Here is a 24,960-nt window from a genome sequence, read left to right on the forward strand (position 1 = left end):
GTGCCACATCCAATCGTGAGTCGTTTCGCAACGCGTCAATGCCCCGAGTGTCGGTTGCGATATTTATCAAAGTAGAATATCAGACGGTCATGCAGTAGGTCGCAAATATGAAGAATTTCCCAGACCGTACTAAGTTCGTATGTGTGGTTCACAATTTCAGGGCATTGCATTAATTGAGAATGTAAAATGTCAAAAATACGATGTAAAGGCTGATGTTATGTTAGGTTGTCTTTTTTTTCCTGTAATCACCGATTTGACTAACAGTTGTAATTTGACGGAGACTTAATATCTCGTTTATCTACAAGTTTTTCGTCATATCAAGTTAAGAATTACTATTTGATCTATGCTTAACTGATTTTGAATGTTTAAAAACTGGTGACTAATTATAATGTTGTAGTGTTATAAAAAATGAAGGGTATGCAGATTTTTTCATGAAAAAAATCGTTTATTTTTGTTTTGTTTTGTATTTCATAAAGCAAATTCAATAATTTATTTATGCACCTTACTGACAAAACGGAAATCACCGTAACATAGAACATTGCGGTATAACACTGTTTAAAGCTTATGTAGATTGGTGTAATATCGGTAGGGTGTAATACGATGGACTAGAAATGTCGAACACTCAGTTTTAGTCTCCTTGTAAATATATTTATATATATACGTATATGCACTAGATTGAACCCGCTGGCTGCACTGGCCTCTGCCAAAAGTTTCATCGAACTAAGCAACGTTTCGGGCTTTAGACAATCTTCAGATAAACCGGCTGCATATCGGCGTACCAGGCAACCTCACCGTGACAGTTCGGACTAGCTCGCTCCTTACAGCTCAACCAGTAGGTGTCCATCAGTCCTTTGCCCTTCACATCAATCAGGCCCCGGTGTTCGGTTTTGAAGCCGCCGATTCGCACCAGAGCATCGTTCATTTCGGCCGAAATGTGGATTTTGAGGGCTGTATGTAGTGTGAGGAAAGGAAATTAATTAGCTCAACTAGTTGCTGAAATTTGAAATTATTTATTCTATTAAAAGTCGCCTTCGAGTCATCAGCGCGTAGCAGTTCAAATTCAGCTTAAGTAACACTTGTTTCGTAGCAAGGTAATTCGTCTCAAATATTAATCTGCTCTGAACATAATATTGTGAGTCCAGCGTCAAAATCAATATTTTCTTTTGATTGTTAATTATATCACAATAGACTGAGCAAAACAAATAATTGAAATCATATCAGAAGAATCGATTGATATGAGAAGTAGTTTTAAGCGAACAGTAAAGAGTGTGATATATTTTTTAATCATGGACGAGCAAGTTTTTGGTTTTGAGACTGACGAACCTTCTAATGATAGATAAAAAAAAATCAAGATATTCGAGTTTTGAGTGATGAAATAGTAATCAGTAAATGTTACGGGCAATGTGCGTTGCGGCGCGGACAAGAATACAATCGAAAATGCGGCTTATGAGCTCGAACCGAAATAACTAATAACAGGGTGGCAAGTGACCGGGAAAATCGGGAAAACCGGAAAAAAGGCGGAAATTTGGTTTTACCGGGAAAAACCGGGAATTTTAGTGCAAATCCGGGAAAAAATTTAATAGTCCTAATCTTAGTAACGATTTTCAGCGTCATGATTTTCCTGATACAACAAATGAAAAGATGAAGGCCACTTTGTATATGAACTAGAAGTTCAGTACAAGTTTTGAAACTTTTTATTGTCCTTCACAGGTTCAATGGCGCACAATCCATTGAAAATGGAGCCAACAATTCAGCAATTTTGAATCAATAAGAGCTTTCTTAGTTGTCATCAATAACAGCATAATCAATGCTCATAATGAAAAATAAGGATAATTTGGATGCTTCTGGTGGATTTCTATTAAATCTCGACAAATATTTGAAAAGATTCCAGGTGCAAAGGACAGTTTCTCTTTGTTTATTTTCTCTTTAAATTATAATGTTTGACTGCAGATCGAAAGTTGATAGTTTCAGTCTTTATTCTATACAAAGTTTAAGATGGAAGGATTGCCTATAGGACCGTAATAATCGAAAGAAAGAGGAACTGTCATTTGCACTTAGGACCTTTTCTAGTGTTTTTCTTCAAATTTCAGAATAATTATGCCTAATGGTAAAAGTAAAATCAGGTAACATGTTTGATAAATGTTTTAAGAAATCTTAGGGGCCGTGTTTTTAGTTGCCAGCCAATAATTTCCCTAATTTCACTAAAATTTGTCTCAGTAATGTCAAATTGTGACAATACTTGTTTAGTAATCTTGGTATTGATTTCAATAGGATTTACAAAATCGACAAAGCTGTCGACTTTCATTTTATCCACCGTTTGCAAGGAGTATTCGATTTCCTTCTTTGATAGCTGAAATTGGTTTTTCAGAGTTCGTAAGAGCCTGTTCAGTGTCGATGATAGAAGAATCAAATTTAGATCATCTCAGTCACATAGGCATAGATTGTTGTTGTTTTTCCAAAGTGACAAGCGTACATTTTAAGAATTCTAGAAGGATTTTGTTCTCTCGCCAAAACCCAACTCTGAAAGAATATCGTATATGTTGTTAGCAACGGTCTCTCGTCCTCATGTGCCCCTCGTGCACTGCACATCTGGTCAAATAGGCTCTTTGAGAACTTGTATGCACACATTGAGGAGAGGGTTCAGTGCCTTATGCTTATGGCAGTTGAAAACAAATTGCTGTCTCAGTTGCAATGTCGAAACGGTTCTGATATCATACCATATAAGCAGTGCACAACCCGTAAATTTTGTCACGAGACGCCAATGGTTGTTAGAAGTAATCGGGTTTGAGGGAGGAATGTTGTTATTTAGTTCATTCATTTTAAATTTTTAAACTTATACTATACCAGGCTAAAAAAGTATTGAAATATACTAGAGATGGACAGTCCGCGTACGGTCCAAAAGAGCTAGTTTTCCTCGATGATTGAGTGGAGTTTTTTATTGAAGAACGATAGCTCTCTATACTTCTCAATAGAATAGTCTCTCGAAACGTTTGCTGGTTTGAGGAATCTGGTAGAAGTTCGCGAACTTTGAAAATGTTTGCTAGGAAATTATTATTGATAGAACACATGCAAAAAGACTTATTATTGAATCTGTTTACTACAAAATATAATTTATAGTTCTCATATTATTTTCGAAGAAACATACAGTTTCATAAAAACGAAAGAACGGTTCAATAGAACTATTTTTTTTCGGTACAACTATCAAGTTTTCAACAGTTCTTTGAAATGAACGGTTTTGCCCATTTCTAGAATTCACTCCTAACTTGCCTAAGTTTTAAGAAGGACTGATTTTCCAGATAGTCTTTAAAAGACTGATTCAGTGGTAGTCTTGAAAAAGATTCAATAGTTCGAAAAATAATTATTTTATTTTAATTGTAAGACTTTAAATTTAATTTTTCATCATTAGGCTTCCAAATAACTGATGATATTTCTAGAAACCTACAAAACACCACCAATAATCGTCGAATATGAAGTGAAAGCTGCGCTTAATTGTGTTGATTTTTCAAGAAAATTGCAATATTTTGATGCTTCATTCCTTCGTGAAATGCAAGACTGATCACTTTCATCACCTTTGGCCAGATATGTTTCTTGTTTTAATTCTATTGTTACATCGAAGTTACTGGCGAAGTAAAATACAAAATAAAAATGGAATACATCGGGCTGGATGGTACTGTTAGTTCAGAAGATAAACGTTTGGACAAACTGTGGTTGAGAGTTTTAATCGTAGTTCCAAGGAGATACCCGAAAAATACTTATTTCTCAATTCTCGATGTTTTTTTGGACATGTGAAAAAAAAACCGGGAATTTTTAGTCTTGCGACCGGGAAAAATCCGGGAAATTGAATTCGCTAATTCACTTGCCACCCTGATAGCAATCGCAAAAAGTTCGCAATCCGGAATCACCTAAGTTCAAACCGGATCCTCTCCGCTGTAGTGTGAGGAGATTACATTTTTCTTGCTTGCGACTAATATGGAGATTGCATAAAATCTTTTTTTCTGGCTTGCGAGTAATATCGCCTAAATGTGTACTATCCCGGACCTTTTTTGGCTGCTATATTTTTAGCTTATGCTCGTGACGTGTCATTTCGAAAAAATCTACATCATATTAAGTTTTCAATGTGCTTTCACTGAGAGTAAAACTAGTTTTCAGTTTGATGTCACACAGCTTTTTTTTTGCTTTCGATTTTGATCTTTTAACCGTTGAAACGACCAAAACGATAGCAAATTAAGTAATCGATATATACAAACAGCACAACATCTAATTGAGTTTTCCTTTAAATCTCACACTCTACTCAGGTAATTTAGGTAAAAACCTTGTTGTAATGAGTGTTTTTTTCTCAATTTCCAATAAGTGTTCGATTTAACCCCTGTCTCCCCTACTTAGTTATATGAGAAAGCCAAAAAAAACTTTCCTGTGTTCCCCTCATAATTTTGAAAGGCTAAATCCATTCTTTCTATCCCAATGTTTGTATGAAAATGACCGGCCCCGGTCCATTCGACCACATTAGACCGAAACTAACCTTCTCCGGTGGATTCCATACGGGAGGCTGTGTTGACCGTGTCCCCGAAGAGACAGTATCGCGGCATCTTGGTTCCCACGATACCAGCCACAACTGGACCGGTGTGGATTCCGACCCGTATCTGAACTGGTTCATTTGCACTAAAATAAAAAAAAAACATTTTTTAATCAAGAAAAAGATTGGACAGAACTCTTACTTATGTGGAATACTGAAACACCCGGAGGCATCAAGTAGATCCAGAGCCATAGTAGCGATTTCCGAAACGTGTTTGTTGCCTGCAAAATAGTAATTAGTTTTTTATCATTAGTAGATTGTGCCAACGTGGAAAATATGAAAACAATCGGATACCACCATTTTTAATCGGAAGTCCCGACGCCACCATGTACGAATCTCCGATGGTTTCGATTTTGTAAACGTCATAGCATTCGATGCGTTCGTCAAACATCCGATAGATGGAGTTCAAAAAGGAAACCACCTAAAAAAAAACAGAACAGATTTTAATTGTGACAAGCTTCGAGCTTTGTTTTGAACGAGCCACACCTCCAGAGGTGTGCACTCGGCTGCAATCTCCGTGAATCCGACGATATCGCTGAAGAAAATCGTTACCGCCGAATAGTACTCCGCCGGAACGGTCTGGGCCTGCTTCAGCTGGGTGGCCACCGTCGCCGGAAGCATTTGAAACAATAGCGAATCGGATTTGCGCTTCTCACGTTTCAACTCTTTCGCCTTGTAGGCCAGATTGACCGCGTACATCTGGATGGTGGCGACCGCATTACGCACCAAAATGATGATGATGGGTGACACAATCAAAACCACAATCAGTATGGCGATTCCGAACGTTTCCATGCGGTCCGCTTTCTGGAGCACCTTCTGTACCTCCTCTCTGTAAAAGTGTTACAAGTGGGATTTGAATTTTTTTTTTGTTTGACATTAGCCGAATTGGTTACCTGATGATCCACCGGACTTTGTCCTGTAGTTTCCGCAGTTCGTCGATGTAGGATGCCATGGCTTCATAGTAGGCGCGTGCCGTTGTCACATTCGCCGGGATCTGAGCGTTCATCCGGATCGTAGCACTCCACTGTTTGATTTTGCCGTAATTTCGCATTCCCCGCGTAAGATTCCTGTACATGGCTTTTAGCTTCGGAATGTAGTTCAACGAACCGTTTAGCAATTCTTTTCCGACGATGTCATGCTGCACGTACAGGACGTATGGTTCGGTCTTGAGGAAACCTCGCCCGTAGTAATTGATTCCGTACACCGAAGAAATGTCCAAACTTTCGATGCTTTTAAGCAAATTTTTGAAACTTAACAAAAACCGCCACACGCCACTTTTATTGGCATCCTTGATCTGATTGGTCAGATGTTCCAGTAGAGCTCCGTTCACCGTCGTATACCAGTGCAACACATCCCGGACCGTACTGTTTTCGGAACAGATATTATCTCGGAATTCTTCCAGTTCCTCTCGGAATTCACTCATATTCAGCCACGTCACTTTCCCGTCGTTCAGCGTTGCAATCATCATATCCGGCCAGGAAGACATATTCTCCAGCGCTCGATCCGTCTCCAGGAATCCTTTGGTCAGATTCCTCCGGAGCATGCTCCCGTTGGTGTAGATAAAGAAGGCCACATCGGATCGTTCCTGTTGCAGTCTGGTAACCACTTTTCCGAGTCCCGTTGCCATCGTGACTTGTCCTTCAATCTCGGTCGCCTCCATCCGGTAACTGACAATGTCAATCATTTCGTACGACGTCTGCACAATCAGGGCCAAAATCGGAATGAAAGGAAGGATGATCATCTGCATCAGCTGAATTTGGCGGCCACGTTTGAAGGCTGGATTTTTAGCTTCCGCACTGCAGCATCCTTTGCCGTGCCAGTTGGCGGTTGCCGTGCTGACGTCCTCCGAGCTGACCGATTTTATCGATGCACTGTCCGCTCTGGAGATAGCCGTGCGGGGCTTCATGGCGGCTGCCACTTGCTGCTCACTGTAAATAGAAAGCAATGCAAACGTAATTTTCCTGCCTCCCGGTGGGTGGCGCCGGTTCAGTGCGGGTTGCACTGTTGTTCTCCTTTTGAACAGTGAGAGTGGAAACCGGACAAATCTAAGCCTTCGAAGGCGAAGAAGGCACCGAACAAAGGCAGTTGATTGATGCTTTGAAGCAGTGCGAGAAGCCATTCTTACGTGCCAAGACAGGAAAAGATTATGGATTGAAGCTGTTTTTTTTTTGGTTCTTTTTGCTCAAGGGTGCATTTATAAGTGCTACAATCCTACAATTTAAATTGTAGTCGAAGAAAAAGCAGAATCTAGCAGAATCGATTGAGCAGCAAATTCCATGACGCACCATTGCGTGAGTGTGGGGACAATTAAAATGTCACACCCAAAAACTCATTAACCACCCCGCGCCGCGATAATCTCCGATGTTCCGATGTCAGCATCCGTAAAAGTGCGAAAGGGCATTCAACTTCCAATAGTCGCCACCACCACCAGTAGCAGATCGAAATCTACCACAAGGGATAGAAACCAAGCAAGCCATGACTGACCGCACTAAATCTCAGTTAGGGAAGTGTCGATTTCGTGAGTGAGTGGGATGGAAGCGGAGACGTTTGGAGCAAAATAAATAAATCAATCATCAGTAAATCCCTACCAGCTTCGAGTGCCGACACGATGCTGTTGCTGCTGCTGTTGATTCCGAAAATGTTCGCTGTCTATTATAATCTGGAGCGTCGCACGCGCGGATTGCATGCAAATTAAATAGTCGTCAACAGGCACGGTTGTAGCCGAGGCATTCCGAGGCTCCCGTTATCCATCATGGACTTCAAACGTTACCGAATTCTACCTATTATAAAACGATAAACTGAAGTTTAACACGTTGGCCAGTAAATCCCCGGTCTGACGGAAAGATAGCGTCACTAATTAAAAATCGTTGAGATGTTATCTGTCAAAATTACACGACATTCGGTTGACGTTACTTTCGGAAAAACTAGAAACAATTGAGAAAAAAGAACTTCGTGTATTTCAAAAATTATTTTTTCATAAAAAAAAACACTGTAAAAGCCACAAAATTGCTTGATGAACATCACCCAAGCTTTGCTTGAAACAGTTTTGACTAGTTTGTTGCATTGAAAAGTGCCCGTGCCAATACCGAGGAGATACCTCGTTTTGGTGGTCCAAATGAGGCTGTTGTTCCGGAAATCGTCTTAAAAGTTCATTCCATCGCCGTAGAACATCAGAAAAATTAAGCTGCAGTAGAGAGCTGATATCGTGAAGATATCAAAAGGAAATGTATTCACAATTTCGCATAAGTACCTGAATATGAAAATATTGTTTGCAAAACTGGTGCCGCGTTTTATCACTTATCGTTTTAAACCATTTTATCGAATTGCTATCGCATTTACCATATTCGCCAGATTTAGCCCCCAGCGACTATATTCTTACTAGATGTAGATTTGCATCAAAAGATGATACCATCGCTGAAACTTTAGCGAAACTTCCTTTCTCATATAGGAACCGAGTCCCGGAGGGCCGAGTGTCATATACCATTCGACTCAGTTCGTCGAGTACACAAAATATCTGTGCGTGTATGTACAGGGTGGGCCATTTAATGTGTTTCTGAACAAAATATTTGTAAAAACATTTTTGTTTATTTTTATTTCGATTAAAATTTATTTTGGCTTAAGGAAATATGTTTTAGTTGTTTCTGGAGAATGATCGGTATGGCGGCGATTTCACGTCTTATGTTGTCTTTGAGTTGAGCTATGGTTCTTGGCTTATCAGCGTATACCTTGGATCTCAAATAGCCCCACAAGAAGATCATGAGCATGAACTTAGCGAAACACCTCTAGTCGACGATAACGCAAATAGGTGAATAATTTGTTGATAATTAGTAACGGTAATTTTGAATTTGTTGTTCAATTTTTTTGCGTACTTCGCTAAGTTCTAATGAAGCTAGCGATGGCCCCTTCCGGAATTAAAAGGAAATATGTGAAAATTTATTTAAAAATGCGCACTTAATTTTCAAGTTCATGAGTATTTTTTCACAAGCGATGGCGGGTCGTCAAATGGTGAGATAACAAAGTCCTCACAAGTTCCTATCTCATGCCTCCCCGTGTGTTTATGATGACATTTGGTCATTAGAACGACGTCGACTGGGTGCTATCGCTTTCTGCGTTAGTAGCAGAATGAGAGGGTGCGAATTGACTCATAAGTTGAAGCCCATCCTAAAGTGCAATGTTTATCTGCACCGGGCGAAGCAACAATTCGTAAGTGGTTTGCAAAATTTCGTACTGGTCATATGAGCATCGAAGACGATGAACGCAGTGGACGTCCAAAAGAGGCTGTTACCGATGAAAACGTGAAAAAAATCCACAAAATGATTTTCAATGACCGTAAAGTGAAGTTGATCGAGATAGCTGACACCCTAAAGATATCAAAGGAACGTGTTGGACATATTATTCACGAATATTTGGATATGAGAAAGCTTTGTGCAAAATGGATGCCGCGTGAGCTCACAATCGATCAAAAACAACAACGAAAAACCATGCTGAAATTGAACGAATTGGGCTTCGAATTGCTCCCTCATCCACCGTATTCTCCAGATTTGGCCCCCAGTGACTTTTTCCTGTTCTCAGACCTCAAGAGAATGCTCGCTGGTAAAAAATTTAGAAGCAATGAAGAGGTAATCGCTGAAACTGAGGCCTATTTTGAGGCAAAGGACGAATCGTACTACAAAAATGGTATCGAAAAGTTGGAAGATCGCTATAATCGCTGTATCGCCTCTGATGGCAATTATGTTGAATAATAAAAACGAATTTTGGCAAAAAAATGTGTGTTTCTATTAAACGATACGAACTTTTCAGCCGAACTGTTATGAAGTAACGGAGTAAAATGTGCATGAAAAAATATAAAGCCCTGAAAAATAAAAGGTCCCAGAGCCTGCTAAATAATTTCATTCCTATCCGTCTTCCGGTTCCGGAGCTAAGTGGTACAATGTTAAAAAAAAGTGCGCTAGATTTTCTCAGAGACCGATGGACCAACTTTCACGAACTTAGGATCATATAGAAAGTTTTTACAGTTTTTAGTGGTCGAAAACTCAAAAACGGAACTCAAGGGTCAGCAGGGTCGATTTTAATAAGCTTAGACTCAAAACAAAAGGGTTAACGTCTATAAAAATATACTGCTTTTGACTTTCATCCGGATCTCACTTCCTTTTTTTGTTCCTACTCAATAAACTTCAATTCCAGAAAAACTATCTCACTCTATATTTGGTATTGGGAATCGAACCCAGGTAGGTGGATGCATGAGATGCATCGACTAATTCATCCCGCCATAGCCGTACAGTTCTTCGAGTATATTTTATTGGTTCAAAAAAAGAACCGATTTGTGAAATTTACAAATTCCAGTTCCAAAATCTAGTTCCATGACCCAAATTCCGAATTCAATTACAGCATGCAATTAAAAAAATTAAAACTGATTTAGAAGTCAGTTCCAAAACTCTGATTCGGAGTTCAGATGTAAAATATTATTCCAGAATCCAGATCTAGAAAATTCACGATATGAAATTTTGTTCCAGAATCGGAATACGTATTACGGACTCCGAACGCAAAATTAAGGCACAAAATTCAGTTCCAAAAGCTAGTTAAGAAACGAGTTCCAAAAATCTAATTCCAGAACCTAGACTTCCAGTTCAGTTCCTGAATCCAATACGAATGAGACTTTATTCCACGCAGAAGGTCTGTTTTTGCTGCTCTTGCTGGTTAAAAGCGACTGCTTGCCACGACGTCCGTGAAGGAATGTGTTCACTTCTGGGTGGGTTTTGAATGGATTTATTAGTATTAGTAGGTAAACTTATTCGTAAACTTTTTTATTTATGACGTCTGGTCAGTGAATGATTTTTATCATTTCTGGTATTTTTTACCGATAATAAACTAGCTATGGATTATAAGAGGAGAAAAAATACATGATGTGATCGTGAAGTGCGCGAAAGTGAGACGTGATAAGGGTCCTGTAAGTGAGTAGAAGACTTCTCGTAACTAAACTTTTACCTTGTACCGGAGATATCGAACTTAGGCAATCCTCCGAATCGGAAAGTAAAGTAAACAATTGTCCATATGTTATCACTTCGGTTCAAAAAAACTCTGGATGAGAATAAAAATTCTGCTTCATTCGTCTTATAGTTCAGAAATGGCACCATCCGACTACCACTTGTTCCGATCAATGCCAAATGCTTCTACCAGAATTTAGTTAACTTCAAACCAGTGTCGAAACTTGTTACGTATTTTTAATGATTTGCCTTTCGCATTTAGAAAGGCTATGCAATCGCTGTGCAAAAAGACTTTACAACCGAGGCCTGGTGGGCCGAATGTCATATACCATTCGACTCAGCTCGGCGAACTGAGCAAATGTATCTGGGTGTGTGTAACGAAAATGTGCACTCGTTTTTCTCGGAGATGGCTGGATCGATTTTCACAAACTTTGTTAGATTCAAATGAAAGGTCTCTTGGTCCCACATGGTGCTATTAAATTTTACCCGGATCGGACTTCCGGTTCGGGAGTAACGGGATAAAAAGTGCAAAAAAGTGATGAAAAAGTGCACTCGATTTTCTCATTTTCTCGACCGCTTAACCGATTTTCTTAAACTAAAATTTATATTAAAGGTTTTGTAGTTCCACAGGTTGCTATTAAATTTCATCTGAATCGAACTTCCGGTTCGGGAGTTACGAGGTACAATGTGCAAAAAGAACTAAAAACGTGCAATCGATTTTCTCAACGACCGCTCATCCAATTTTCACTAGCTTAGGTTCAAATGAAAGGTCTTGCAATCCCATATAATAATACCAAATTTGATTTGGATACGACTTCCGGTTCCGGAACTACAGTCTAATAAGTATAAAAATTTCATTTTCAGCGACGTGTTTTTATACATGACATAGCCGTATAATTCTTGAATTGGACAGATTTGGTAAGTTGATGACCAAATACATTGTATTTGGGTATACCGGAGCTTCGTTCCTGATTCCAGAAGTATCGAAAAAAAGTGATCGTATACTCCAAACCGGAAATCACTCCAATTTCTTAGAAACGGCTGAACCGATTTTCACAATCTTAGATTCGAATGAAAGATCGTATGCTCCCATACAAAATTTTTGGATTTTGCTTGGATAGGACTTCCGGTTTCGGAGTTATGGGATCCAAAAAAATAAAAATATGTGTACTATTTTTTCTCAAAGATGGCGTGACCGATTTTTACTAACTTAGATTCAAATTAAAGGTCGTACGATTATATACACTCCAAAAAAAATTAATTTTACAAGTGACTTAATCCCTCATACGATGTAATTCTTGAAGACCTAATTTGTCAAATGACGGAAAATTTTATTTGCAATGACTTAATGTTAGATGAGCTTGAATTTTACCGGTTTCGACTGTAACTTGCGTTCTGCTAGCAGGTGTGACTGTATGAATTTAAATGCACCTTTTACCAGTGAAGCAGATGCATGCTTCTGTGGCTCAGTCGATTAACAGACGTACTTGCGATGCGATGATTCTAGGTTCAAGTCGCGGCTGTTGCTATCAGTATTCTTTTTTTTATTTCAATGAACTTCATGTTATGGAGTTTTAGACACAATATTAAATGTTCTTCCATCGTAAATTTGCGTGAACTGCGACGCTCCATTTATGTGCATCTAATAATATGTAAAATCACAGGGTTTTTTTTAAGTGTGTATAAAACTTCTGAATTTTATCAGGATCCGACTTCCGGTTTCGGAATAAAAGGCTAAAGTGTGTTAAAAATTTTATACCATCACTTGAATGGGTGAAAAAAAACCCTTGAAAATTTTTAAAAACTGGCCTAAAAATTACTCCATTTGATAGTCATTATCAGTAGACCGCCAAAAAACTGATTCCGACTATCACGGTTTCCGGCATCCGATTCTGGAGGCACCGGAAATAGCAGGCATATTTTCGCAAATGGATCTCACTCACTTTTCTCAGCGATGGTTTGACCGATTTTCACAAATTTAGATTCAAATGAAAGGTCCTGTGATGTCATACGGAAATCTTGAATTTTATCCTGATTCGACTTCGGCTCCGGAATTATAGGGTGAAGTGTGTTTAAAATTTTATACCATCACTTAAAGAGGAGAAAAAAAAACGCAAAAGAAAAATATAAATCAACATCAAAACTGCTCCAATCGGTAGTCGTTATCAGTAGACGGCCAAACATAGCGATTCCAGTTATTCCTTCAAGAATCGAAGAAAAATATGTTGATAAATACCACAGTATTATATATGATAGTATGATTGATATGAGAAAGGCATAATTACACCACTAGGTGGATTCAAAAAGGTTTTTACTGTCTCATTCGTAAATTAACGGAGAGAGACGAAGCATTTTCGTTTTTTCACTTCATCGAAAGAGGGTATCAATGCCAACGTCTCTCATTCCACCACGACAAGACGAAACCAAACAATCGCTGTACAGAATGAGTAAATTGTGAAAAATTAAAATTATTACACTCCAGAACCTCTGCGGAAACCAGGTACAACAACCAGCGGGTAAAAATCATTATAAATCGTTTAATGTCATGATCAATTCTCGAAGCTTCGGTTGAATATCGATACTGCACGGTGTACGATTTTCACTGAAAATCGGAAATGACTCAAAAGGAAAACGAAATTTACTATACTGCTCCGTTTTTGTCGTTGACTAGTAATGGATCTCGATCTCTTGAATTGCTGGTGGAGCTGAGAGTGACATCTATTTTTCGTCTATTTTGAGTCAATGACAATGGCTTTTGTTTGCTCTGCTTCAAGGTTATCAAAAACTGACGAAAAAAATACTTTTTTTCGAAACTCATGAATTGCACAAAAAAATGGGCAAAAGCTGTGTTGTCCAACGAACTCTGTACAAAACCTATCACAGTGTAAATATACACGCTTAAAAACAGTTACTCAAAAATGAGTAAGATCCCACTCATCTACAGAAAAAGTGGAACAACTTTAATTTAGAGTAACTCTTTAGTCACTCAAATTTGAGTTCTTCCACTGGAAACGAGGTTTTTGGGTAAAATCTACTCATTTACTGAGTAATGCTTTATTTGTGCATGTGCCAAAAATAGAGTAATTAGCGAAGAGTGAATGGAATTTTATTTCACTTATACCAAATTTGCGCAAAAAATGCTCTTTTTCTGAGTGTATTGTATTAAAATATTGAGTAGTTGACAAACAATTGAAATACGATATCTCACTAGCAAAAAATTAGAGCTGTTGCTACAAATGTTCATTACAACTTTTAGACTGAATCTTCGACGTTTCCGTTTATCATTTGAAAATGGGAAACTAGTGCCCAAACTCTGAGTACCTTTTTCTAAGCATGTACAAATCTCCGGATTCTCTGATTAATTATACTTCCGAACGGAATATCCCTGTCAAACTACACCCCTGTCGAAATGATTTGTTCTGCAGGGATTTTCCATTCGCATGCCGCCGGACATGCTTTGGGGACAGCGAGTGAAACGTCATTCGCTTCGCCATCCGCCCGACTGCTTGGATTGACTTTCCCGCAGAAGGTAGGCGGCGCGGTAGATTGAAGTTGATTGTTATCTACTGAAGCATGATTCGAAATAAATTTGGACTTTGGGTAGATAGTGATTGCAAATAGGATTGACTATAACGATTACCTCTTGAAAAAAAAATATACAATTTACGGAAACGAAGTGTTGTTATTGTTATTGAAAAAAAAAAATCCATGCAAAAGTGTGGGATGAAACTGATTGATATTTAACAATACGAATTTGAGTCAAAACTAAACGTTTCTACCCCGGTACACTTCAATGCAATCTTCTACTGCGAGTCGAAGTCGAACTCGTTTCCTTTCTCAAATTACAGTAAATCTTTGAGGATTATCTTTTCGTTCCACTCGTATTCCCTCCTCCGAGGAGATCAACGGAATTTGCATTGAATTTATCTGTTTCTCGGTTTATCTTCTCGGGTGGTTTGAAACTGCGGTTTTTCCTTATCTGCGTACCGATATTTCAAATGATAGCAATCATCGTCACAATTTATTCGATGTCCGCACGATTGTTGCTGGTTCCCAAAAAAAAAAGAAACGCATAATTTTCTGTTCGTTTGAATTACTTATAATGCAGCCAATGATTTTCACCTGAGACAAACGGCTATGGGAAATCGATCATTTTTTTTTTTGCACACTAACACTGTTCTCGGCGGGGCGAAGGAGGCTTGGCGACTTGGGCGAAATCGAACAAACACACACAGGTCTTGGCCACCGGCGAAGAAGAAAACGATAAATCTTGCAATATTGATGGCGGTGTTCGAGAACGGCAAAAGAAATGTAATTAATTTCCGACCGCACCACAGTTTTACGACTTTCGTAGGCAAACAAATTCACATTGCAAGAAATTAAGGTTAACCAATAGAGCAATGACATTTTCCTATCGGTACTGGTAGAGATCTGGAAATTTTTAACCCCCCGTACCCAGCAGTTGAAACGAGCGTCTTGTCTTGGCGGTTGTAGTCGGGTTGTTTTTGTTGACGATGCCAGCACCAGCGTCGTAACGAGGACACCATCTCGGAACCTCATTTATCTATACTGTCTGCCGGAGGTGTGATGAATGTTCTATCTTTATGTATGAGCTTTTACACGTGCGAGGTAACGAAACGGCGAATCAACCCGTCGTCACCCGGATTCGTTCGTTCTAGTCTAGTGCCTCTACGTATGAAAATTGATGTTAATTTGCGCTGTTCCACTACACAGCATGCGTTACCTTCGGGAGCAAGGAAATTCGAGGAGACGCATGGTATTTTGACAATGAAATCTGTGTGGCGACAGTTCAAAACCACAGCAACCCACGACCCTGGGTGTTATTCTGGGGAAAAAAAACCCGATATGAGTGTCAGAGTGTTGGCTGATGCGAAGTACGAACAAAAAAAAAACAACCGATGTAATTTAAAGCCTACTGCGATAAGCATTTCACCAGCTCACGCCCACAAACAAACAAACATGAACCCATTCACCGCTCTAGTTTATGATCGTTTTGTGATAAATGACGAGAATGGAGCCGCCACAAACAAGTCGTTTTCCACCAGATGAGTCCTAGTCTAGCTAGCTAGACGACGGACCAGCCGTCAGGTAACCCCCTGGACTAGCGGCAGCGTTTTGATCAATAATAATTTAATTAAAATAATTGCTGATGATGACGATGACGATGATGGAGAATATTCATTCGAGCGTGATCCGATGACAAAGTAACACAAGGGGAGGCTGTGCGGGTGGCAGCGGCAATATCTCATGAATGTTCATTTTTTTTCTATCAGACAAAATTTTCTGTATGCGCGCCTAAATGCTACCGGATTTCCGTTTCCCCCATCCGTTGGTTTGATTGTTCAAGTTCACCGATCCATCCTGGCTCCTCCTCCTGGAAATTTGCTGCGAGGCGGGTGGAGGAAGGCAAACGGAAAAAAAGTTTGTCGTTTGGACCAATTTGGAAACCGGTTCAATTTATAGGCTAGCGTTTGCCGTAATTCGAGCAGAAAATTATCAATATGTGGGTGAATAGTAATAAACATAATGAGTCGGAAAAAGGATGTACCAAACGCAACGATAAATAGACAACAAACGTTCAATTTGACTTCATGGTTTATCGGTTTCATGCTAGATTGGATAATGTTTATTGAAATCATTTCTGTATCTTGCTCGAGATTGTTCAATGAAAGTCCTCGAGCCGGATAAATTTGATTTCATCTGATTTCATTGTACATAACTGTACATAATTGGAACGAAATTTAAAATTTCCCGAGTTTTCACCAGATATGCCAGGTAAAATTTCAAATATCTTCAAACCGGGTTCATTTACTATAATAAAGTATGATACGCAAAACTGACCTAGCGAGCAAATAAAAATAAAACAACGCAGTCATTTCAAAAGTCTGTACATTATTACGAAAGTTTTAAATGTCTTGTAGACATTTAATTAAAAAAAAACTGCAGATTTGGCATCTCTGGTTGTCAGTGCATGAGTAAACTCTGGAAAAAAAAATGCTGCCCTTTGTTTGTGCCAACCTTTTAAGTCTTGGCCTGCTATGCATCGAAGAGGAACCTGACACTAAAAAAAAAGTTTCTGTGAGTGATTCATCTTTAGTTACCACAACATCCCACATTATCAGATCCGAATGGATTCCGAATCAATTCCGAATCGGCGAGAAATTTTCATTCGGAATTCCATGTGGAAATCATGTGGAGAACCCTATCAAATTGATTGATACACGCCTATAAAAAGTTACTCAGATTTTGAGTACTAGTAACTCACTTTCAAATGATACATAGAAACGTCAAAAGTCGTCAAAGGTCTAAACGATGAAAAAAATCATCATTTTTGCTAATTTTTTTTCCAAAATTATCGTTCAACAAAATAAATTCAAATGTTTTGCATGATGAAAAGCATCATTCAAATAACATTTTGTAATTTTTTCGTTGAAAAATATTGGGAAATTTTAGAGGTGAAGAGATATTTTTGAGGACACTTCTTAAAAATCATAATTTGCTGTGTCCACTGTATTCCAGCCCAGACTGATCAGAAGTGAACAAATCAAAGCAGCATAGTTAGAATAGAAATTTTCCTAGTTTCCCAACGTTTCTGTTGGTTTTTTTCTTAATTTTTTAAATTTTTTGTTGGTTCTTCAAAGTGAAAACTACGACTTTTCACAAAAAAACCCTCGTTTTTTAGCTGCTAAACCTCCCCAAAGTAACAAACAACGAAAAGGAAAACGTTGGGGTCTGGTTTTCTATTGTTATGTAAAAAGTGTGTGCAAAATTTGAACAAAATTGGTACAGTAATTTTTGAATGACGATGGACACGGACTTTCAAAACCTGCTTTCGAAAGAAACGCGTTTAAAGTTTTTTGTCTATAAAATCAATGGAAAAAATTTATCACTCAAGGAAGACCGTATGGTCTAACATTTAAAAAAAATCATATTTTATCTTTTATAATTAAATATAATGAAACACTTCAAGAATGTTTTGTCAAGTTTTAAAGTCAATCGAAATAGAAATCTTGGGCCTGTGCGCCGAACTCTTGCTTCTCCGCAGAATGAGACAGTCATAGATAAAGGCTCATAACTTCCAGAGTTTCGTTCCAGTAGGCTTGAGAATTTCACAGAATATTCTTGAAATGTTTTATTATAAAAAAAATATAAAGAAAACAATAAATGATTTTTCAAAAGTGTTAGACACTACCCGCCCCTTAATTAGAAAAAAAATTCACTCAAATTTTTGGTTCATGTTCAAATGAAGCATTACTCAGTAAATTAGTAGATTTTACCCAAAAACATCGTTTCCAGGTAAAGAACTCAAATTTGAGTAATTGAGGAGTTACTTTAACTTAGAGTTGTTCCACTTTTTCTGTAGATGAGTGGGACCGTACTCATTTTTGAGTAACTATTTCTAAGCGTTTACGATTACTGCTGAAAGTGTCACACGCTTATAAAAATGTTACTTAGAGTTCAAGAGTTTAAGTACTCATTTTCAAATGATATATGAAAACGTGAAAATTTGTGTAGTTACCATCTATGATAATGAGTAACTCTTGCTCTAAATTTAAGTTTAACGTAGGAACTCGTTTTTATGTTACTATTCAGTCTATTTTTTGTTAGTGAGATCGCGTATTTCAAGAGTGAGTCGCTAAACTCAAACGGTGTTGTGTCTGTATAAATCGGAATGATAAACTGTGCTCGTGGTTGTCTCCAGGAGTGCTTCAGAATGGAAACAGATATGCTCAAGTGTGTCTTTTATGAGAAAAAAGCGTCTGATTGGAGCCTGAGCATTACTGACATGTGTGGTAACAGATCGGCTGAAAAGTTCGTATCGTTCCTATGAGAGGGCGCCACTAGAATTAAATCCATACCATTTTCAGTTAGTACCAACCTTCAAAAGATACGTGTATAAATTTGACAGCTGTCTGATTATTAGTTTGTGAGATATTGCATTTTGAGTGAAGCTACTTTTGTTATTGTGAAAAAAATGGAAAAAAAGGAATTTCGTGTGTTGATGAAACACTACTTTTTGATGAAAAAAAGTGCCGCCGATACCAAAAAATGGCTTGATGAGTGTTATCCAGACTCTGCACCGGGCGAAGCAACAATTCGTAAGTGGTTTGCAAAATTTCGTACTGGTCATATGAGAGCACCGAAGACGATGAACGCAGTGGACGTTCAAAAGAGGCTGTTACCGATGAAAACGTGAAAAAATCCACAAAATGATTTTCAATGACCGTAAAGTGAAGTTGATCGAGATAGCTGACACCCTAAAGATATCAAAGGAACGTGTTGGACATATTATTCACGAATATTTGGATATGAGAAAGCTTTGTGCAAAATGGGTGCCGCGTGAGCTCACAATCGATCAAAAACAACAACGAATTGATGATTCTGAGCAGTGTTTGGAGCTGTTATATCGAAATAAAACCGATTTTTTTCGTCGATATATAATAATGGACGAAACATGGCTCCATCACTTCACTCCGGAGTCCAATCGACAGTCAGCTGAGTGGACTGCACGCGATGAACCGAACCCAAAGCGTGGAAAGACTTAACAATCGGCCGGTAAGGTTATGGCGTCTGTATTTTGGGATTCACATGGTATAATTTTCATCGACTACCTTGAAAAGGGAAAAACCATCGACAGTGACTATTATATAGCGTTATTAGAGCGTTTGAAGGACGAAATTTTAAAAAAAACGGCCTCATTTGAAGAAGAAAAAAGTTTTGTTTCATCAAGACAATGCACCGTGTCACAAGTCGATGAAAACCATGCTGAAATTGAACGAATTGGGCTTCGAATTGCTCCCTCATCCGCCGTATTCTCCAGACTTGGCCCCCAGTGACTTTTTCCTGTTCTCAGACCTCAACAGAATGTTCGCTGGTAAAAAATTTAGAAGCAATGAAGAGGTAATCGCTGAGACTGAGGCCTATTTTGAGGCAAAGGACAAATCGTACTACAAAAATGGTATCGAAAAGTTGGAAGATCGCTATAATCGCTGTATCGCTTCTGATGGCAATTATGTTGAATAATAAAAACGAATTTTGGCAAAAAAATGTGTGTTTCTATTAAACGGTACGAACTTTTCAGCCGAACTGTTACACTTCACAAACTAAATTCTAGATTTTTATTTAGGAATTTAATGATGAAAATTATGAAATTCTGCTCCAGAAGTATGCTCCAAAATTGCATAATTTTGTATGAGACAACCACAAATAACTCAACTTTGAAATTTTCTAAAATGTTTGGTATGAAAGAGCATTAAGGTGAAATTCAGTGGCAAAATAAGGCGTACAAAATTTCCACCGCACGAGTTGAACGAATCATCGCACAATGCGTTTTCGTGCAAAACCGACACATAGCAAATATGGAATATTTTTAATGATTGGGCTTACGATAGTTGTAGAACTCATAAAATCCAAGATGGCGTCTTTCGGTTTGTAGATATTCTTTTAAATTGCTATATAATTTGTATTTTCGAGACAAGTAAGTTAATGCAATTTGAGTCATAATATTTCCTAACTAAATTCTATGCCGTTTTCGGTTTTACATTGCACTTCACTGAAAAGTGGTTAAAAGCTCAATTTTACGCTCCTAATTGAAAATTCTTTGAAAACAAGGTTTCCGAGGTGTAGCAAAGTTGCTCACAAAGATAGGCGCCATCTTTTGAATTTTTTTTGCGGGAGTAATCCCCCTAAAAGTGAGATAAAAATACTATCAGGGTCAACATAGGGGCTCAGTAACTTCGACAAAGTTGTGCAGAAAGTCATTTCAAACAAATTTGCAGAAGGTATTATTCCCGTAACTTGAGTAGAATTCGTGATACAATGCATTTACTGTAAAAGATGCCTTTTGTATAAATATTTGTATATTTTGTAATACAAAGTTTATCACCACTAAAAACTCTTTTGAAGTAGTTTTATATGTTTGTGGTCTCATCTGCACCTTTTTGCGCCTCTTGATGATAGACAAGTTAGAATTATATTTAAAACAACATGAAAAATGGCTCTATTTCATTAGACTGAAATGATAGCGGCATAGTATATTTGAGAACGTTATATAATTTTTAATGATGAAAATCTTTGTATAATACTATAAACTCATAGAAATTAAAAATATATGTTTTTATTTAAAAACTGGTTTTAGGGTAACTTTTTCCAGAAAATACATTATATCATGAATTTTACTCAAGTTACGGGAATAGTATCTTTTGCAAACTTGTTTAAAATAACTTTCTGAACAACTTTCTTGATGATGCTTAGCCCCTATTTTGACCCTGAGCTAAAATAATATTTTTATCTTGCTTTTAGGGGGATTAACTACATATATTAAATTTATGGCGTTTTCGTTTTTAATTTGCACTACACCGGTGCAGTGCTACACTGAGGCATGAATAAACGAACAAAAATGAAGAAAACATAAACAGTAACCGTTGACTACAATAAACAATTCCATTGCACAGAGCTACACCAAACTGTCGCTTTCGCTACACCAGTGTAGTGCAATTTAAAAACGAAAACGGCATTAAAAAATGGCACCTATCATTCATTGAGCATCTTTACTGCAGACTCTGTATATCGAGAACCACGTTTTTAAGGTGTTATCAATTAAGAGCGAAAAATTGGAACTTTTTGAACCACTGGGCACTGGTGGTGCGATTATCAACATTCTGATGTGTGGACAGATCATGTCTCTGACATTAACCACCCTCCTTTTTCGTAGTGGTTTTGGTCTATTTAGTTATAAAAGTTTATGGGTTATCACTTTGATTTCGAATAGAATATCAAATTTCCTATATATTAATACGTCACAATCGAGCAATTTTGTTGCCAAAAACAATTCTGTTGCTAAAAACAAATCGAGCCAAAATACTGTGCTGAAGAGAACTGTAGTACTACTAGTACTGGAGCCAAAATACTGCATTTTTTGACATAAAAGTTTGTATAACTCGGAAGTAATCAGATCTAAAAAACGAAAACAAGAGCGTATATACTCCCTGGAAGACCTTTTATTTTCAACTAGATGGTCAAAATCGGTCCAGCCTTTTCTGGAATTCACGCTCCTGGAATTTGTGAAATTTGAATTTTTTTAAGGCCAATTGTGACAGAGCAGGTTTGAGTCCTGTCTAACATGAGCGTATCTTTTCCAAAAAATCATTTTTTTCTGAGAGTTTCTCATTCATTTGGCTTCTTCAATATATGTTTACACTAAGTCGTTGCAAAACTGAACTTAGTTATGGCGACTTTACATCAAACCAACTAAAAATTAATAAATCGTGGGTTATATCGCTTTCGATTAGTGCCAAACCAAATCCATTTTCCACCGTAATTGTTGTCAAACTGTTTGAACCCAGTTTCAACGCCTTCGAACTGAAATTCGACTCACTTTTGATGAAAACATTCTATACAAAACACGTACTCTTCGATTCCTTGTAATTCATTGGAATAGAATCATTCTGACGCTTTCGAAAGAAGCCCATAATTTTACTTTATTCGTAAATCTTTTGAGAGTGAACTTTTTCCACGTCAATGTTATTTACTGGCAAAGGAAGGAACGCTTAGACAGACTACTAGATTTGAAATTCATTAGACGGTCATTTTATACACGCCCCCGGAAAGTTCAGTCTAATGTTTTTGCTCAAACGTCAGACGCGTAGAAATAGCAACCGAAACTAAGAAAATCGAAGCTTGCTATGATTCAGTGGTTTCAATTTCACACCCAACTGCAACTGATTTATTTTGAGCGTTCCTTGAAAATCAAACTTCTGGAAGTGACGTGTTTATTCAAAACACGTCACAGTACCTTTTTGCGTCCGAAAGCTTTCATCAGCTTATTCCTGTATTTTGTGCACTATTGTGTATATTAGCTTTGGGCTAAAATTGTTCAAGTTAAGTACGGTCAAACGATCTACCAATCGACGATTCTATATCCACAATCTGCGACTTCATTGAGGCACGTTTTCAATTTAGTTTGAAATTAATCTTCGTTTGTTCTATTTCTCACCAAAAGCTATATTAAATGTCACTCTGAATAGTGTGGAAATTCCCTCACGCTTATGTCCGCAGTCGGAAGCATCTTGAAAACGTCTTTTTTTTATTCTTTTCCCCTGTAGATTATTCTTTCCCATTAGTGTCGATTTCAAATTCCAACTATCTTCACACTTTCCAATTTATCTCTCGTGAAAAACCCGCACTTCACCGTTAGAATAAATATTCTATTATATGTACATACAAAATTCCTCCGGGGGCACCTTCCGGTCGTTTTTCTCCGCTCTCCTTTTCTGAGTTCCACTTACGTAAAGTTTTGTCCACTGTCAAGTCCTTCGTAGGCGCACTGGTAATCCAAGGAAGCAGTCAGCGAAATGAAGCTGAAAAAACAAAAACAATACCAAACCGCCAGAATCCGCCAAAGACCGGCAGGATAAAAAGGACGAATCGACCACCTCGAAGCCACCGACAGGACTGAAACCGCCGTGAAAATGCAGAGATCGAACAGGCTAAAGCCAGCGCCAAAACACCCGGTAAGCCGGTGGCAAAACCAAACGAATGTCCTTCGAGGCGAATCCCTCATCCGTCTGTCCTCTGTCCGCGGGTACGCACACTAACACACACACACACACATACATACGGTCCCACCACCACAACCACAATCAGGCAACCGGTTTCTGCGGGTAAATGCGATATGAGGAGGACTTACACTCTTTCTCTGGTGTTTTTTTTTAATGCGATACAATCTATCTCGATGCCATCTCGGAGCGGAGAGCGGAAGATTGTGGGTGAGTTGGAAAACGATTGTACGGAGTGTTATCAGTGGGAAGCGGGTGGGGGGTTGAGTTGAATATTCCACTGAGGGGTGAGTCGTCTTGTAGTCGTCGTCGTCGCGGTTGAAGCGATGCTCCATAAAATATATTGCAAGCATTTATGTCTAATTGGGAATGATTTCTTTCTTTTTTTTTCTTTCTTGAGAATGCAAAACTGCTGACTACTCACATCCTCACACGGGCAAATGACATGTTGCGTAGGAGGAAATTATTTCATCGTAAATCGAAAAATTTTCCGAGGCCGAACCGAGCAAATGTCCGTGTGTGTGTGTGTGTGTGTGTGTGTGTGTGTGTGTGTGTGTGTGTGTGTGTGTGTGTGTGTGTGTGTGTGTGTGTGTGTGTGTGTGTGTGTGTGTGTGTGTGTGTGTGTGTGTGTGTGTGTGTGTGTGTGTGTGTGTGTGTGTGTGTGTGTGTGTGTGTGTGTGTGTGTGTGTGTGTGTGTGTGTGTGTGTGTGTGTGTGTGTGTGTGTGTGTGTGTGTGTGTGTGTGTGTGTGTGTGTGTGTGTGTGTGTGTGTGTGTGTGTGTGTGTGTGTGTGTGTGTGTGTTGTCAACTAAGAGGTCGAGATCTCAGAGATTTTTTTTTTCAAAAATACGTTTATTTCATAAGGCAGTTTACATAAGTTTTTCTTCGCCGTAGCATCACTTTTACATAATATTCTTATCCTAATTTAATTCTAACATAGTCACAACGTTTTGCATTTATTAAAACATATTCTCTTATTACTTAAATATCATCTTAGGTAACTCGTCATTAATTATGAAATCTACTCGGAAATATTATTTGAACCAAACGATTAACTTCTATAAATTATAAAATAAGCTGTTATTTTCAGACATTTTGTTAATAATTTCATAAACTGTTTCGAGTTTGTTTGTATCATTACATTATTTTTATTCTAATTTAGCTATTGGTTGAACTCATGGACGCAGCTGGGATCAGAACTAAGTCTTGAAAGGGGCCTTTATTAAATTGAAACTCCAGTTTTCTTTATGAAATGATAAATAAGTTTCATGTATGAAAGGTCACGACAAGCAAGAATGTCTCGAACTGGGATATTGGATAGTCTACCTTGGGTACGCAAAGAATTTATTAGTTGAGATCTGACATCACGATACGGGATCTCAGAGATGGCTGGACCGATTTTGATCAAACTACTCGCAAATGAAAGGTCTCCCCGTCACCCAGAACGCTATTGAATGGTTTTGAGATAGGATGTTTACTTTTTGAGTTATACGAAGTTTTATGTCAAAATTTTCAGTTTTTTTGACAGTATCTGTCACAATTGACTTTGAAAACAGAATATATTTTTAGACTTAGATTCCGCACGGTAATACCAATCCAACAAGCCATAGATTGTTAAAATCCGTCCATTTTAAACGGAGATATCGAAATTTTTGTGTAAGCGACTTTTCCCCCTAATCCAGCAATAGAAGTTTTGAGCGCTGACAGCCATATACCATTCGAATCATGTAGTCGAGATCAGCAAATGCGTGTGTGACAAATAATTTCATTCAATTTTTTTCGGAGATGACTCAACCGTTTTCTACAAACTCAGATTCATATGAAAA

At 38.1% G+C, this 24,960-nt stretch overlaps 1 protein-coding gene across 3 annotated transcripts; it reads right to left on the bottom strand.

Moving 5' to 3' along the window:
- Nucleotides 1-503: 503 nt before the first annotated feature.
- Nucleotides 504-23,003, bottom strand: LOC131437324 (uncharacterized). Of its 3 annotated transcripts, none has more exons than XM_058606615.1 (7): nucleotides 22,802-23,003; nucleotides 5,467-6,501; nucleotides 5,060-5,402; nucleotides 4,871-4,994; nucleotides 4,716-4,794; nucleotides 4,520-4,659; nucleotides 504-948 (listed from the first exon to the last, which is right to left on the bottom strand). In XM_058606615.1, exons 2-7 carry the CDS (start codon nucleotides 6,477-6,479, stop codon nucleotides 740-742), a joined length of 1,908 nt encoding a protein of 635 aa, XP_058462598.1. In that variant the 5' UTR covers nucleotides 6,480-6,501; nucleotides 22,802-23,003; the 3' UTR covers nucleotides 504-739. The 3 variants fall into 3 exon arrangements, with proteins under 3 accessions (XP_058462598.1, XP_058462584.1, XP_058462591.1); XM_058606601.1 differs by having other exon boundaries at nucleotides 4,868-4,994; XM_058606608.1 differs by lacking the exon at nucleotides 22,802-23,003 and having other exon boundaries at nucleotides 4,868-4,994; nucleotides 5,467-6,512.
- Between the last annotated feature and the right edge of the window lie 1,957 nt (nucleotides 23,004-24,960).

The sequence above is a fragment of the Malaya genurostris genome, chromosome 1 (genome assembly GCF_030247185.1).
Source record: "Malaya genurostris strain Urasoe2022 chromosome 1, Malgen_1.1, whole genome shotgun sequence".
In the NCBI taxonomy this organism is placed as follows: domain Eukaryota; kingdom Metazoa; phylum Arthropoda; class Insecta; order Diptera; family Culicidae; genus Malaya; species Malaya genurostris.